Consider the following 14,885-nt stretch of genomic DNA (forward strand, 5'->3'; position numbering starts at 1 on the left):
AAGCTGAGAAATAGCTGAGAATCAAAAAAAGGCTGAGAAATGAGAACATCAGAAATAATCCTCTCTGTAAAACATTTAACATGATAACATATGCTAGAAACCTATTTTCTAATACATTTTTGGATTAATTGCATGATAAATGATACTGGAATGGGTATACCATTATTAATTTTCATGGTGGCAGTATCTGGGATGAAACACTGATAAATCACCTTCACAACAGTTCCCAGTTCCCATCCAAACCTACAAAGATGCTGTATTTGGTTTTCAAGTACAATGAAACCAACCAAAGGCAGGTTAGATCAAACAGGTGGCTGGCACGGGTCATCATCCTGCAGCTGCTCAACCGCATAACTACTTGTAGCAGTCCTGGCCAGCATACAGAGCTAGGATTTACAGCTCAGCAACCTCGGACCTAAGGGCTGCAGATTGCCCTTCCTAGTCTTTTCTGTGGATTTCAGAAGATGATGCGCAATTAAAAAGTCTGGTAACCCAGATTCAGTTTACACATTTATTGCATAGTATAATAGTACTAGTATAATATTGTACTATTTTATATGTACAATGTATAATATTATACATTTTTGGTATAGTGACAGAGGCTTTATAAGATGCTTGCAGTTACAGTCTTAAAAGTATCAAAATCCAAGGTTTCTCAATTACGTTCTTTTACAGTCAATAAAACATCCCCCAAGAAAAAGGAAAAAGAAGTGCTTTAACATGCGAAGGGTTTTTACCAGCGCGCCATCCCCACTCAGCTTGCCCAGCCATAATCGCCGCCAGAGGCAATTTACGCAGATGGTGTGAGCTCGAAGTGTTTGAAGTCGGGGAGAATTCATAAGCTGTCATGAAACCGCCCCTATGTTTGTCCATTCCCATGCTTTACCCTCCAAACCTTTGCTACAGAAGGTGTGAAGCCGCCTTGTGTAAAAGCGGCTCCCCGTTGCATTTATGCAAGCAGATGCTCCCTCGGCAAGGAGCTCCTTGTACTCGGGAAAGCGGCAGGGAGCGGCGCAGCTCCCTCATCCACGCCCAGGCAGGGAAATGCTATCAGGCGCGCGCGCAGTTCCCTTCCTCTGCGTCTCTACTGCGCAGGCGCCCTTCGGCTCTCCGTCCTGACCTCCTCGCCTTTCGCTGCCGAGGCGAGTCGCGCGTCGGTCTCCCGCTTTCGTTCCTCTCCGCTTCGGCGGCTCTGCATCGCCGCCATGGTGCTCGACTTGGACCTCTTCCGCGCTGACAAAGGCGGCGACCCGGAGCTCGTGCGAGAGATGCAGCTGAAGCGCTTCAAGGACCCGGCTCTCGTGGACGCGCTGGTGGCCGCCGACGGGGCCTGGAGGAGATGTGAGTGAGCAGTTGCGGATGTGTGGGTGTGGGGGGAGTCGAGACCCATTTCTGCGGCGGGAAAGCGAGGAAAAGAGCCACTGCCCGACCCGGGGCCGTCAGCTTTGTTTGGGGGGTCTCACGTGTTTTCTTCCTGCGCGCTGGCCGGTCTGCTTGAACGTCCCATTCAAACGCGTGTCTGCTCCTCCCTTCCGCCTTTAGCGTCTTGACACCCATCTGGCGTGTGCCGGCGTGGAAAGGCGGAATCTGCTAGCAAAATCAGAGCCGCCAACTTCCCGGAGGACGAGGACCCGCATGTTATTTGTTAATGGTCATGACAGTGATAGGATCGCCTTGAGAGTAGCCTTATTGGGACAGGCATCCCTTAGCTGGTATCCTGCCGTAGAGTGTGTCCCCCATATTGTTGTAAATGTCAAAGGTCTAATCGGAAAACAGATTTAAAATGAAACTTTTGTGAGCAAAAGAGTGCAGTAACCCAGAAAGTTTGGAAAGGGGAGTTCAGTTTCTCCTTGGAATTCCCTGTTTTCTGTGCCATCCTAAGGAAAAGCATCCCACAAATATAGCTGAGGACTCCCCCCCCCCTTTTTTTTAATCATTAGAAATGTATAGTGCAGTGAGCCCCCTTCCCTGCAGAGTAGATTTGGCCCCTTTTTTTTTTTTTTCCAGCATTGCAGTGCTCTTTAAATTGGCAAATTTACCCTATTTGTCATTAGTGTACACAGTTCAAGTACTGGTGCATCTGAATCTGATGCAATCCCTGCTGTGTTTGTCATCACCCTGGAAAATGACTTCTGGATGCTGCAACTGCACATGTTACAGTTTCATTTTCTTTTTGGCAGCGCTGCTTTATTTTTTTTAGAGAGAAAGAAAAGACCTATAATTGGGGGTGTGATGCCCTTTGAAAATTCATCATTTAAGCTTTCTTAGGATTCTATGAATGAATAATGTAGAAACATTTTGATAAATATTTTTAAAGACAAGTAAAAGGTTCTAATGTGAGATATTCTAAGGAGTAGGACAGAATTAGGTTTGGCTCTATTGAATCAGCCTAGAATTGATTTAGGATGAGAAGCCTGGAAAAGCAACTCTGTTTTTTTCTTGCCCTTGGCAGCATGAGCCAATAGGCTTTGAAGGAGATAGAAGGCCTATCACTTCAAATCAATTAAAATTCCATTGTAATGCAGAATGAGATCTTCAGGTTATTTTTATGGTTCATTTTTCCAAGCCAGGCAAAATACCATCCAATTGAAAATGAATTCCATTGAAAAATGGAAGTCTTCTTTCAGTAAGAGTAGTCCTCTGTATTTGTAGGTTAGTCTTTCTTTTTGGCATAAGGAAACAGTTGCTTTTGGTGGCAGGTAGACTTGGTTAGGCAGCCAAACAATAGATTTATATGCTGCCTGATTCTTACAACACAATGTGCAGTGCTTGTAGTATCTTCCTGCAAAGCCAATGCCACGGCCATCTTGCAGTGTATCCTTTAGCCATTTCAGATTGATTGAAGCCGGCAAGGCAATTGGCCAACTGGCCAGTAGAAATATCAGGAAAGTGCAGGAGTGTGAAGCAGATTCCTTGGAGATGTTGGAGGGGAGAGTTATATGTGCCACATAGCACATCTTGGATCCTTCAATCTACATACTACCCTCATATAATGAAAGATTGTCGTGCATTTGCTTTATCAAAATATGTTTTAGCTACCAGCTTTTAGTGGCTTTTGTAAATCTTATATCTAAGAACGTGCAAAAGAGATGCAAGTGAGGCAAAAGCCCAATAGGGTTTTTTCGGTTATTAGTACAATTTTTCTTGCCATGTTTGTTAAGTGAATCATTGCAGTTGTTAAATTAGTAACATGGTTGTTAAATGAATCTGGCTTCTCCACTGACTTCGCTTGTCAGAAGGTTGCAAAAGATGATCCACATGACCCTGGGACACTGCAACCATCATAAATATGAAACAGTTGTCAAATATCCAAATGTTAAATGAACTGTTGTAAGTCAAAGACTATCTGTATTGTTTACTATGTGCAGAAGGAGTTTTTCACTTCTATCAAAAAATACAATTTTGCTAATATTTCTGCAGTACTTTTGTCCATCTGTTTGATGAACATACTTAATTGCCAGGAATAATAATACAAAAGATAGACTTAACATTGTATTGGAAAGTTTGTCCTTTAAACATCAGGTTTTGTAAAAATGTTTGGTGCATTTCTTCTAGGCAGATTCCGGGCAGACAACCTGAATAAACTGAAGAACTTGTGCAGCAAAACCATAGGAGAAAAAATGAAGGTGCAGTACATTCTATTCAAAACAAAAATTTTATTACTTCATTGAACAGAATGGAAGTTACATGCTCTGGTTTTGTTTACTTTATCCAACCTTTTTATACATTATTTATTATGTGATTAAGTTGCTAAGCAGTTGTAAAAGATGGATTGGAAACCCCCATCAGATGAATGCAGTCTGTGAAGCTTTCCATTTTACCTGCTGGTGACTAGAGGTCTTCTCCTGAATGGATCCCTTTCTCCATGTCCCAAGAGTGATCTGGAACAGTTGATGCATAGGGATAGGGCCCTGAAAAAAACAGTGTTTGTGTGGTGAGAAGACTCTGACTCTTAGCAGGGATATAATATGCCCTCAGGGTAGAACCTTGGGTAATCCAATAAAGGGTTCCCTACTATTCGATTAGCAGTATTAAAAACAACATCAGAGACACTTAAGCTTAGCAGGTGGTATATGAACTAACAGTGGAGAAAGGTGGCAGGCTTGAATTGTGATCATGACATACACTAAAGATTTGACCATGAACATCCCAAAGCAGCTGAGCGGAATTCAGTGTGATTTTCGGAATAGTAAAGACAGTGATCCCCCCTGATGAGTTGCTTCATTTTGTCTTGTATAAATGATTTAGTACCATTTGAAGCCAGTTTTACAAAGAAAGATGAGTGGGAACAATGCTTAGCACTGAACAAATTCTTAATTAAATTCTTGGAAATGCCTTTTTTTAAAAAAATTGTCATCTTCCCTTCTTCCTTTATTGATAAGTACAGAGATGAGAGCCATTGTGTTTACAACAATGTCATCACCCTGGAAAATGATGCTAGATGATATGCTTTCATTACAGTATTTAAAGGCTTTAAATTTAAAAAAAAATTTAATTTTTTTTTTTTAATTAAAAGGCTTTAAAGTTGTCACATCTGCTGAATTTGCAAAAGTAAAATAATTAAGTAAGAATGGAGATAACAATGGTCTGAACAATTTGAAATAAACCCATCTATTCTTTCCTGAGACATATGAAAACAATGTGGAAAAATGGGAGAAGGGGTAGACTTTCTTTTAAAGTCTCTGGATTTTTCTCCCCTTGAGGTTTTATATACGGTATTTAGACAAAAGACATACTGCTTTTTCCTCATCAAATATGCCTAGTTTATAATTTGTTCAGCTCACTAATACTTTGTATTGGTAACTATTTTTTTCTGGAAGTCTAGAAACGGAATTCAGAGTGTCCTGAAAGCTATTTAATTTTTTCTATTATTTTTTTCTTTGCTGACCTGTTTTCCTTTTTATTAACATTTCTATTTACAGAAGAAAGAACCTGTGGGTAACAGTGACGATATACCAGATCATGCACAAAATCTTGACGAACTCACAGTAGACATCTTAACAGTAAGTTCATTTCTTTCTTTGTTATTCACTGACTTTCAATGCATGTGTTGTATTTGAGTAAGTGATACATTATATGATTTAGATTTGGGAGAAGGATGTTTGTGCAACTTGATGGATTTCTATTCATGTGTCCTTGAATTTATTTCCATTATTGTGCTACTTGCTTGGCTTTAAGGTACAGTTCAGTGGGTTTTTTAGGTGCATTCTTCCAACTCTCTTGCACTGTGAGCTGAACTATTATTTTAGTTCACATAGTATACTTTGGCTTACTTTTGATAATAAATAAATAATTTACTGTGTTTGAATGATATACTAAGCCATGTATGAATGGCTTATACACCAAAATGGTTCTGTTCATAAGACATACTAAGTCAGGGAAGGTGGAAAGTAAAATGAGGAACTTTTGGACGAAGCCTATAATCCTGAACACATGCATGCTACTGCATCTTACTACTGATCTTTTTCATTCTTGGATTGGAAAATTTACCAGTTAGCCCTTGTATGATCATGTTATTATTACTATTCAGTCAAAGTATGTCAAAATTAGCATTAAGTGACATGTTCATGTAAGTCAAACACCGTTCTTGACCTCGTGTTTGGTATGATAAACTTTCAGCTAAAATACAATGAGCATAACAGTTACAGTCCTGCCCCTTAAAATCCTCTTTTTACAAGTCTTTTTAAATCTCTCATTATGACGTGCTGACACACCCAGCTATTCTCTTGTGCTTCAGAGTCTTCAGGTTAGCCAAATCAAGAAAATCCGTATTCTGATTGATGAAGCAATCCTGAAATGTGATGAAGAACGTTTGAAACTGGAAGCAGAGCGCTTTGAAAACCTCCGAGAAATTGGAAATCTTCTTCATCCCTCTGTGCCAATCAGCAATGATGAGGTAGGAGCAATTTTCATGCCCTGCATGTAAATGTACATTGTTTTTGGTTATGGTCAGTTTGAAACAATCTTGAGAATCTAATTTGAGGTGTTCTTTTGCACAGCTGTAGAATGGGCATGATGAATCCCTGATGAGGAGAATGATAATTTAATATGGTTTGCATTATAATGCAATTATCCTTCAAAGAAAGAAGCCACAAATATAAAATAACCAACTATGTGCTAAATCATATTCTTGTTTGGAATATAAATGGGAAACAAACTCAATTTTGTTTATTTAGAGCAGTTTACTCTGCTCTTCGGGCAAAAACAAGCACCTAGGGTAGCTCACAAATAAAGTAAATGTAAGTTAGTGCTGTCCATTGACCTCACAATCTAAAACATGTGATCCAGAAAGAATAAGAAAGATGGAATGAAGTTCACACTAGCATCTGTTGCTGAAAGTGATAGAATTCTTATTAACAGCCAAAAGAGCTGATAGACTGGTCCCTCTTTCTCTTCCTGTGCTGTGCAGCCCAATAGCAGCTGATCAGTAAATTTAAGGGTGAGGAGAAGGTAGAACCAATATCTAGAGCAAGACCAGTTTTAATATAATAACACGGATCAGTCATCGTTAGAATTTTTAGTAGTAATTGTCAGATTGTAAGTAATCACTTGGATTGCAAAATAGGACTTCTTACGAGGCAAGATTTGCAACAATTCCTTTATAAGGAATTTATAAGGAATTCTCCAGTGCAGGGAAATCGCTGAATGTAATCTTTACTTCCCAGAGCACTCATCATCTTTTCATATTAGACCAAATTCTGATATCTCTCATCTCTTGATAGTCCTTGAAGCTGTCAAGGACTATCATAATACACATCAGCAGAGGACAGTGTCATGCAGAAAGGCTTCTGTGATACACTGTTCTGGTTTATTAAATGTGTAATTAAATGGAAGTCAAAGTTGTGTTGTGACTAAACAAAATGTCCAATAGATACTTGTTTGGAAAGATACTCTTTTCTTGGTTAGTTCGAAAACACAAAGTATCATTTCTTTTTGAAATTGGTAGGATGTAGATAATAAAGAAGAGAGAGTATGGGGAGACTGCACTGAGAGGAAGAAGTATTCTCACGTGGATCTGGTTGTCATGGTGGATGGCTATGAGGGAGAAAAAGGAGCTGTTGTAGCTGGAAGCAGAGGATACTTTCTTAAGGTAATGATTATCAACTTCATGAAAAGGTGGGAGACCTAATTTTGTCCAGCTTTTGCTAGATATAACTTGTAGAAGCTCTCACCTGGCTGTGACTTTGAGGAGTTGTACTTCAGCTACAGTATCTGGTGGGGGGAGTGAATATGATCCCCACATGCATTTAAAGTAAACTTGGATGAATGAAGCTCCTGTCCTGTAAATAGGTTTTCTACTTAATTGTAGAAGACAATCCGAGTATAGGGTCCCGAGGCCTTTTTAAAGCATGGTTTTAATCTGTTTCTATTTTGTTATAGGGACCTTTGGTTTTTCTAGAGCAAGCCCTCATTCAATATGCCCTGCAGACACTGTTTAGCCAGGGATACACCCCAGTTTATACACCCTTCTTCATGAGAAAAGAAGTGATGCAGGAAGTGGCCCAGCTAAGTCAGTTTGATGAAGAGCTGTACAAGGTAAGATGTGAGAAGAATGGTCCTATTTCCATAGCACTGGCTGTGAGCTTCTAGACTGTTTTTGTTGCTATGTAAATGGGTAATTAGACTATTCATGGAATCATGGGAATTTCTGGTAAAACTGGTAATTACCTGTACATTTTATTTAAAATGTTGGAAAGGAAATATTCCTACCATAAATAGAAGTATGTTTAACCAAAAAGAGATGGCCCATGTCTAGATATTAGTAGTCTTATAATAATATTTTAAATGTGTGCATATATTTGTAATGCTTATACTTGAGTTAATTTAAACTTGCATTCATCTGAAGTAGAAAGTTTGTGGATATAAAATAGTGTGCTATTGCAATTGTCTGATTTCCAAGCTTCTTCCCAGGTCCTGGGGAAAGGCAGTGAGAAGAGTGATGATAATACCATTGATGAAAAATATCTAATTGCTACATCTGAGCAGCCAATTGCAGCATTGCACAGGGATGAATGGCTAAAACCGGAAGATTTACCCATCAAATATGCTGGGCTGTCTACTTGCTTCCGCCAGGAAGTAGGCTCTCATGGTCGTGATACCAGAGGCATTTTCCGAGTACATCAGTTTGAAAAGGTAATGCTATCTAGTTTTTTGGGAAAGCCTATGGAAAAAAATCATGCACTTTTTCCTTGCAGCTACCTTCACTATATAAAAGATAGTAAAATTTGAAAGCACAAAATGCACAGATTGCTCTTTATTCATTCAGTACTACTTCCAAGTCCAACAAGGCAAAATTAAAATTGTGTTTTAAGAATTTATTTTGAAAAGAAAGGTTTGGTTAAAGAGTCATTCCTAATCATTGGATATAAGTAACACAGCTGAATATTTCTGTACATATAGAATTCAGTCAGCCTTAAATGCCAAGGTGGATTATGTTGTTGATCTTCAATCAACCTAAAAACACCAACCTTAACCACCCCAATTCTGTGCCTTTCTAAGCTCTGCTCATTATCATCAGAGCATATTTGGATTATTTTGGAACAGACCAGAAATTTGTTTCTGTTCTCCTTTATTTAAGACTAATATTGGAAAATGATCGCATGTTAAGTTCTGAGGGACCACTTAACAAGTATAGCCTTGCATATTTCCTTTGACTTCGATATGTTTACTTAACAAGACGTCCTATTTCCTCAGCTCAGAATACTTAATTTCCTATTATGCCATCCTGTTGTCCAAATATATCAATGTGCTTACAGTAATGATCTTAGCTCAGTTATGTTTTTTAATCTATTTGCGTGCAAATTATTTTCTATGTGTTCATGTGGTTGTTTGGACCACCCAGATATGGGGATTTGACCTTCAGTGGGGTTGCTCTTCCCCATTCAAGTATGGTGTACAATTTAGGAGTCTTCCTGGATTCACAGTTACTCAATTGGCAGGCGGCAACTGTGGCCACAAAGGCTTTTGGCCAACTTAATCTGGTGCTCCAGTTGCACTCTTTCCTAGATTGGGATGCCTTCGGAGTGTCAATCATGCTCTGGTTACCTCACAGTTTGACTACTACAATATGATCTACATAGAGCTACCCTTAAAGACCAGTCAGAATTTTCAAATGGTCCAGAATGCAGTGGAGTGGGCAGTAATGGGTGTGCCTCAGTATACCCATGTAACACCTCTGCTTCACAAGTTGCACTGGCTGCTAATTCCCCAGGACAATAGCTACCACTTTAATCCAGATTGATTGATTGCATTCTGTTTTTATGGCACTTTTTGGATTTTGTTTTCCATATTTTTAAAACATTTCACAGTTAATTTGACAAACTTGCCTAGAGACCTATACTTACTGAGTAGAGCAGAAGTATAATTTAAAAATTCCATCAGTTCCTCTTAATTGTAGCTATGCTCGGAGATTTCTGTCTTTGTACAACTTTCTTATTCAGTCTGCACAGGATTCAATGTCTTAATAAGAAATGAAAATGTTTCCTTAAATCAGTGGCCTGTCTTTGGAAACTGTATGAGGGATGAAAATGTAACTCAAAGCTTTTTAATAGAATAAAACAATTTTTAAAAGAATGAAACAATGTATTTCGTGTCTCAGATTGTGAGTATGAGTTTGTTAAACATAATAATTTGCAAGGTAGTTTATTTCAGTTAAATAGTGTGCTTAATGGTAACAAATTTAGAGTGGCTTATTAAGATATATTTTCAATATTGGGCAGCATATTTCTTGTTACGGAAATTGCTGGTTTATATTTGCTTATATATAATGTCATTAAATCTCAGTTCATTAACACTAAGAGCAGTTTCAGATTCCATAACATTGAAATGAGTTAGCTTTAAGTTCTCATATTCCTAATATGATACTAGTTTCACAGCTGTTCTTTCAGATCAAAATTGCGTCTTTATATTTTATAGTTTAATTTCTAATTCTCCCCTTTTTTTAGATTGAACAGTTTGTCTATGCATCACCGCATGATAATAAATCTTGGGAAATGTTTGATGAGATGATTGCCATTGCTGAAGAGTTCTACCAGTCACTGGGCATCCCTTATCACATTGTGAATATAGTCTCAGGTACTTCTCTCTCAGAATAATTTCTGGCTGTGTGGGGTGATTCTCTAGTATACATGCACAGCATTTCACATTAACTTCTAATAAAAGTAGAAGCTTTATGACTTATCAAATACGTAGTTGTGCACCAGTATTATTTTCTCAAAGTGGTTAAGAAAATCCTAGGCCACCGTAGCATTTTCGTTTTTAGAGGGTTGGGAGATTCTTTCCTAATGTTACTTCTAATACTACTACTTCTAATACTGCTGCCTCTTGCTATTACAGGTTCCTTAAATCATGCTGCCAGTAAGAAACTGGATCTGGAAGCATGGTTCCCAGGTTCTGGTGCTTTTCGTGAGCTTGTTTCTTGTTCAAACTGTACTGATTACCAAGCACGTCGGTTACGGATACGCTATGGCCAAACCAAAAAGATGATGGATAAAGTATGTTATGTTATCTATCATTCAAGTACTCTGGAAGCATTATACAGTTGTCAGTAACTTTTTAGTATTGTAGTCAATAAGGTTCTCTTGGAGCAGCCTACATATTTTATTCTTTATAGAAAATCTGCATTTTTGTCATAGCATGATGTTTTCTCATTCAGCATTTGAGGGCAGCTGCTCCAAATATAATAATTTGAAATTGTTGTGGTAGAAATGATCTAGAAAGGCTGAAATAAATGTATAGATGCATGTCCAATTTGAATATTGGCTACTTGCCAGTTATGTCATCTAGTTTACTAAAATAATGGTAAGCTATATACAAACCATAGAATTAGTAACTTGGAAAAATAAAAAATATTCAATTCTAAAGATTATAGAAACTGAGATTTGTAAATTAAAAAAACTTTGAATTGTCATTGATTTTTATAAAGTTTAGAATGAATGAATAAGCACAAATGTGTACACAGAGCTTTGGCATTTGTAAATAAAATTATTTGAAGAATGGTCTGCTAGCCAGATATTCTTAGTGGCAATGTTTTCTCTCTATTACTATAATAATTTTGTATTTTAAAATACTGTTATCTTTTATCTTTCAAATTTGGATTTAATGTGTAAAAATATATGTTAAATTTTATTTTAAAAATAGTGGGCAGTTATATAAATCACAGCAACTACTTTTAAGCTAAATCCTCTGGAAAAATATGTTTGCTTTTTGGGAAAGGTATGAAACATAGCATGTTTTATTTTCATAGGTGGAATTTGTACATATGCTTAATGCCACCATGTGTGCTACAACACGGACTATATGTGCTATTCTGGAGAATTACCAGACAGAGGAAGGAATCCTCATACCAGATAAATTAAAGGATTTCATGCCACCAGGTAATAATTCTCATTTCTCCTCCCTATCTCCTTCAGCCTCTGTAATTTTGCTTTTGTTATCTGAAAGCCGAATGTCCTTGAAGATTAGAGGCCCCCTTTGAAAATTCATAATTCTAACCTACCTTAAAGCATGGAATTATATTCCATGAAACCTGTGTGCTGATCTTCTGCTAAATTGGTATTATATGTAGTCCTCGACTTACAACAGTTTGTTTAATGACTGTTCAAAGTTACAACGGTACTCAAAAAAGAGGTTTGTGACTATTTTCCACATTTATGACTGTGGCGACATCCCCATAATCATGTGACCAAAATCCAGAGGGTTGGTAACTGACTCAAATGTATGAGGGTTGCAGTATCCCAGGGTCATGTGATCACCTTTTGTGATTTTTCTGACAAGCAAAAATCAATGGGGGAGCCAGATTCGCTTAACAACTAGGTTACTAACTTATCAACTGCAGCGATTCATTTAGCAACTGTGGCAAGAAAGGTCGTGAAATGGGGCAAAACTCACTTAATAAATGTCTCACTTAGCAACATAAATTTTGGGCTCAATTGTGGTCGTAAGTCGAGAACTACCTGTTTTAAGAGTGATCCTTGAGAGTAATAATCCCAACACGTCTGCCGTTGGTAAGTTATGGGAGGCTGACTTGAACTGTGTTTCTTTCCTACATTAGACTAAGAAGATCCATCCATCCTGAACCAGAATATTTCAGAAGTTGTGCTGTAGTTGTTAGTATTAATTTTGCAGTCAAGGAAATCATTGACAAAATAAAAGGTGCCCAAGGAAGCCTGAGAAGGAAGCCTTCACTTAAGCCAGGGGTGTCAAACTCGTGGGCCAGATGCGTCATGTGCTGGCTCTGCACCCGCCCAGTTTAGCGAAGGGGGGGGGAAGTCCCGATACGTCATGTGACAATGCTGTGATGACGCGAGTTTGACACCCCTGACTTAAGGGTTTTCTCCCTTTCAGCTACTTGTGATACTTGCTTGGAGAAAGAAGGGTGAGCTTGAATGCTGCCCCTGCCTTTATAATATGCTGCAGCTAGTGTTATGTAATGAAGAACTACTTGAAATAGTTTTTACATATAGTGGTTTGGGTTGTGCGAAAGGGAAGATACTAATCTGAAAGAAAGTGATGCGTGGTGATGCCCATTCTGGCATCCATCTGTATTTAATGTACTCTTTGTTCTCTCTAGGTCTAAAGGAAATGATAAAATTTGTGAAACCTGCACCTATAGATCAAGAACTTTCTAAGAAGCAAAAGAAACAGCACGAAGGAGGCAAAAAGAAATCAGCTGGTGGAGACTGTGCTCTAGAAGGGAAGATGCAAAGCATGGATGTGAACAGCCCCTGACAAAAACTCAGCTAGTCTTACTGAGTGGCACTGTGGAGTTCTTAAAGCCGAGGGGGGCGGGAGGGAGAGAGAGTGTGGGTGTGGAGGTCCCTGGGATTAGTTGCTGCTTTTTGTCTCCTCTTTCCTATGTCAGGAACATGTTACTTTCTCTCTCTCAGTTTTTACCCTCCAGAAAAGGAAGACGAAGCTTCTCATAGTGATTATATGTGCGTTTCCTTACACTGTGAAAGTGAAAAGCAGTACAAAAGCTGTTGATTTCCCAGCCCCCAACCCATTTTAAATTATGTTAATTATATGTGAGAAAAAAAATCTGGCCAAGCCCAGAATTGCAAATTCAAGCGGAGGAAACAAAACGCTGTATAATGTTCATTTGCTTAAAAAAATCTGCATATTGAAATAAGAGGTAAAGGCAAATATCAAAAGGGGAAATAAATATAGGCATTTGTGTAATTTTATCATCATGATTTTTGAAATGTCATAAGATTTTCCCTGACTTAGAGGGACTTGGTCAATAAAGCAAAGATTTAAGAATTGGGTTTTTTTTTTAGTTAATTCTTCCATATTTCTTGGAGCCCTTTTTAATTCCCAAAGTTGCAGAAATTTACGTGGCCTTACAGCAGCTTACAAGATAAAGGATTTTTAGTATTTTCCTAGTGGCAGTGTATTATGCATTGTATTTCTGTTTATTTAATAAATTTATAGGCCATTCATCTTATATACCTAGCTCTTGGTGGCTAACAAAACAGAATTTAAAAAAACCAAAAGCCAAACTTAAAACAACAAAAATAGCTATAACATCTCTCAAGTATTTGATTGTATCTTAACATCCATCTTTAATTGATTTATCATTTTTCATAAGCATTAAGGTCATCTAACATTCAAATAAACTAATTCATAAGTGCAAATTGCCAAGCTTCAGGAGTTCTTAGTTATATAGTGTGATTTGATAGAAAGTTTGTTCTCCTTCCTGTCATTATTTATATTTATACTTCATAAAAAAGAATTATGCACAACGGTAGATTTTGTTAGTTCAGTTATGCTAAGTATAGAACAAATTAATTTCTAAATGGATTATATTGCAATACTGTAAATTTACTTCAGACAGAAAGTCTGACCCATGGTTTGGTTTTGTTTTGTTTTTTGACAAAGCACTTCAACAGCCTTCTTTTTTAAAATCCCAACTTGTGGCTTCATTCATGCTATTACTGAGATGGACTTATATTTGTTAGTCTGAGGGAGAGCTTATCTTGAAATCTTAAGATCGGTACAAGAGGAAAGATGTCAAGCTCTTGATCTTAATTTTTTAGGGAGTGCTATCTCTGAAATTAAAGGAATGGGAACTTCATAGAAAACTCATTGTTTATAAAACCACATCACAGGGTAAAAAAAATGGGCATGCGTGATTTTATAAACAATGAATTTTTTATAAAGTTCCCATTCCTTTAATTTCAGAGATAGCGCTCCCTAAAAAATTAAGGTGTAAAATTCATTTAAATATAATTCGGCTTTTGAGAAAGTTTATTTTTCAATAACATTTGGCGGAAGGTAATGGTAGAAATGATATTGTAAGTTTAATTGGTGACTAAATGCAGAATTTCCCATTAATTTCTCCTGAAAGGGGAAATTTGTAAATATATAAAACAATTTAGTATCAAAAACATTAATCACTTTAAATGTATTTAAATCCATATGACATTGCACGGCATTTTAGGAACTTCTTGGTGTACAGACCTCTCAGAATTTCTTTCATGATTTTTGTAAGTGGAATAACAGGTGAGATTCTCAAGAAATGAAATGATAATCTTTAAGTCAAAAAGAAAAAAAATTGAAAGAAAGCAAAATAAAAATGCAAAAATAAAAAAAATGACTTCCAACTTTCTTTAGTATAGACATAGATAAAAAAACATCAAATTCTAAACTTAATAGCCTACCTTATTTTTATAATTCCGTATAACTTTAGTCATCAAATCCCAAAGTCAGAATTTCATTTCTCTCGGTCCTCAGTTCCAAGCAGAGATAAAATTAGTCAAAAAATTTTCTTTAATCAGTGTCAATTTCACCATCTGCACCAAAGCCCTTAGCTTACCCATTCATTCCTCCAATGTAGGTATTTATAAGTTCTTCCATCTTTATCTATATAGGAGTTTTGCTGCTAT

At 37.3% G+C, this 14,885-nt stretch overlaps 1 protein-coding gene across 2 annotated transcripts; it reads left to right on the forward strand.

The window, feature by feature from the left end:
* The first annotated feature begins 1,126 nt into the window (after positions 1-1,126).
* On the forward strand, positions 1,127-13,260 carry SARS1 (seryl-tRNA synthetase 1). 2 transcript variants are annotated; one of them, XM_026678108.2, is made up of 11 exons: positions 1,127-1,341; positions 3,556-3,626; positions 4,923-5,003; positions 5,738-5,896; positions 6,947-7,090; positions 7,381-7,536; positions 7,912-8,133; positions 9,945-10,074; positions 10,336-10,493; positions 11,246-11,375; positions 12,572-13,260. In XM_026678108.2, exons 1-11 carry the CDS (start codon positions 1,206-1,208, stop codon positions 12,727-12,729), a joined length of 1,545 nt encoding a protein of 514 aa, XP_026533893.1. In that variant the 5' UTR covers positions 1,127-1,205; the 3' UTR covers positions 12,730-13,260. The 2 variants fall into 2 exon arrangements, with proteins under 2 accessions (XP_026533893.1, XP_087816074.1); XM_087959948.1 differs by lacking the exon at positions 1,127-1,341 and adding an exon at positions 1,553-1,680.
* The last annotated feature ends 1,625 nt before the right edge of the window (positions 13,261-14,885 follow it).

This window comes from Notechis scutatus, chromosome 3, assembly GCF_049901735.1.
Source record: "Notechis scutatus isolate UNSWTSFEM ecotype Mainland chromosome 3, rNotScu1.2, whole genome shotgun sequence".
Taxonomy (NCBI): domain Eukaryota; kingdom Metazoa; phylum Chordata; class Lepidosauria; order Squamata; family Elapidae; genus Notechis; species Notechis scutatus.

Coding starts and splice junctions, on each gene's coding strand:
- SARS1 (XM_026678108.2), top strand. CDS start 1,206: ATGGTGCTCGACTTGGACCTCTTCCGCGCTGACAAAGGCGGCGACCCG. Junction 5,004..5,737: donor TCACAGTAGACATCTTAACA/GTAAGTTCATTT, acceptor CTTGTGCTTCAG/AGTCTTCAGGTTAGCCAAAT. Junction 7,091..7,380: donor GCAGAGGATACTTTCTTAAG/GTAATGATTATC, acceptor ATTTTGTTATAG/GGACCTTTGGTTTTTCTAGA.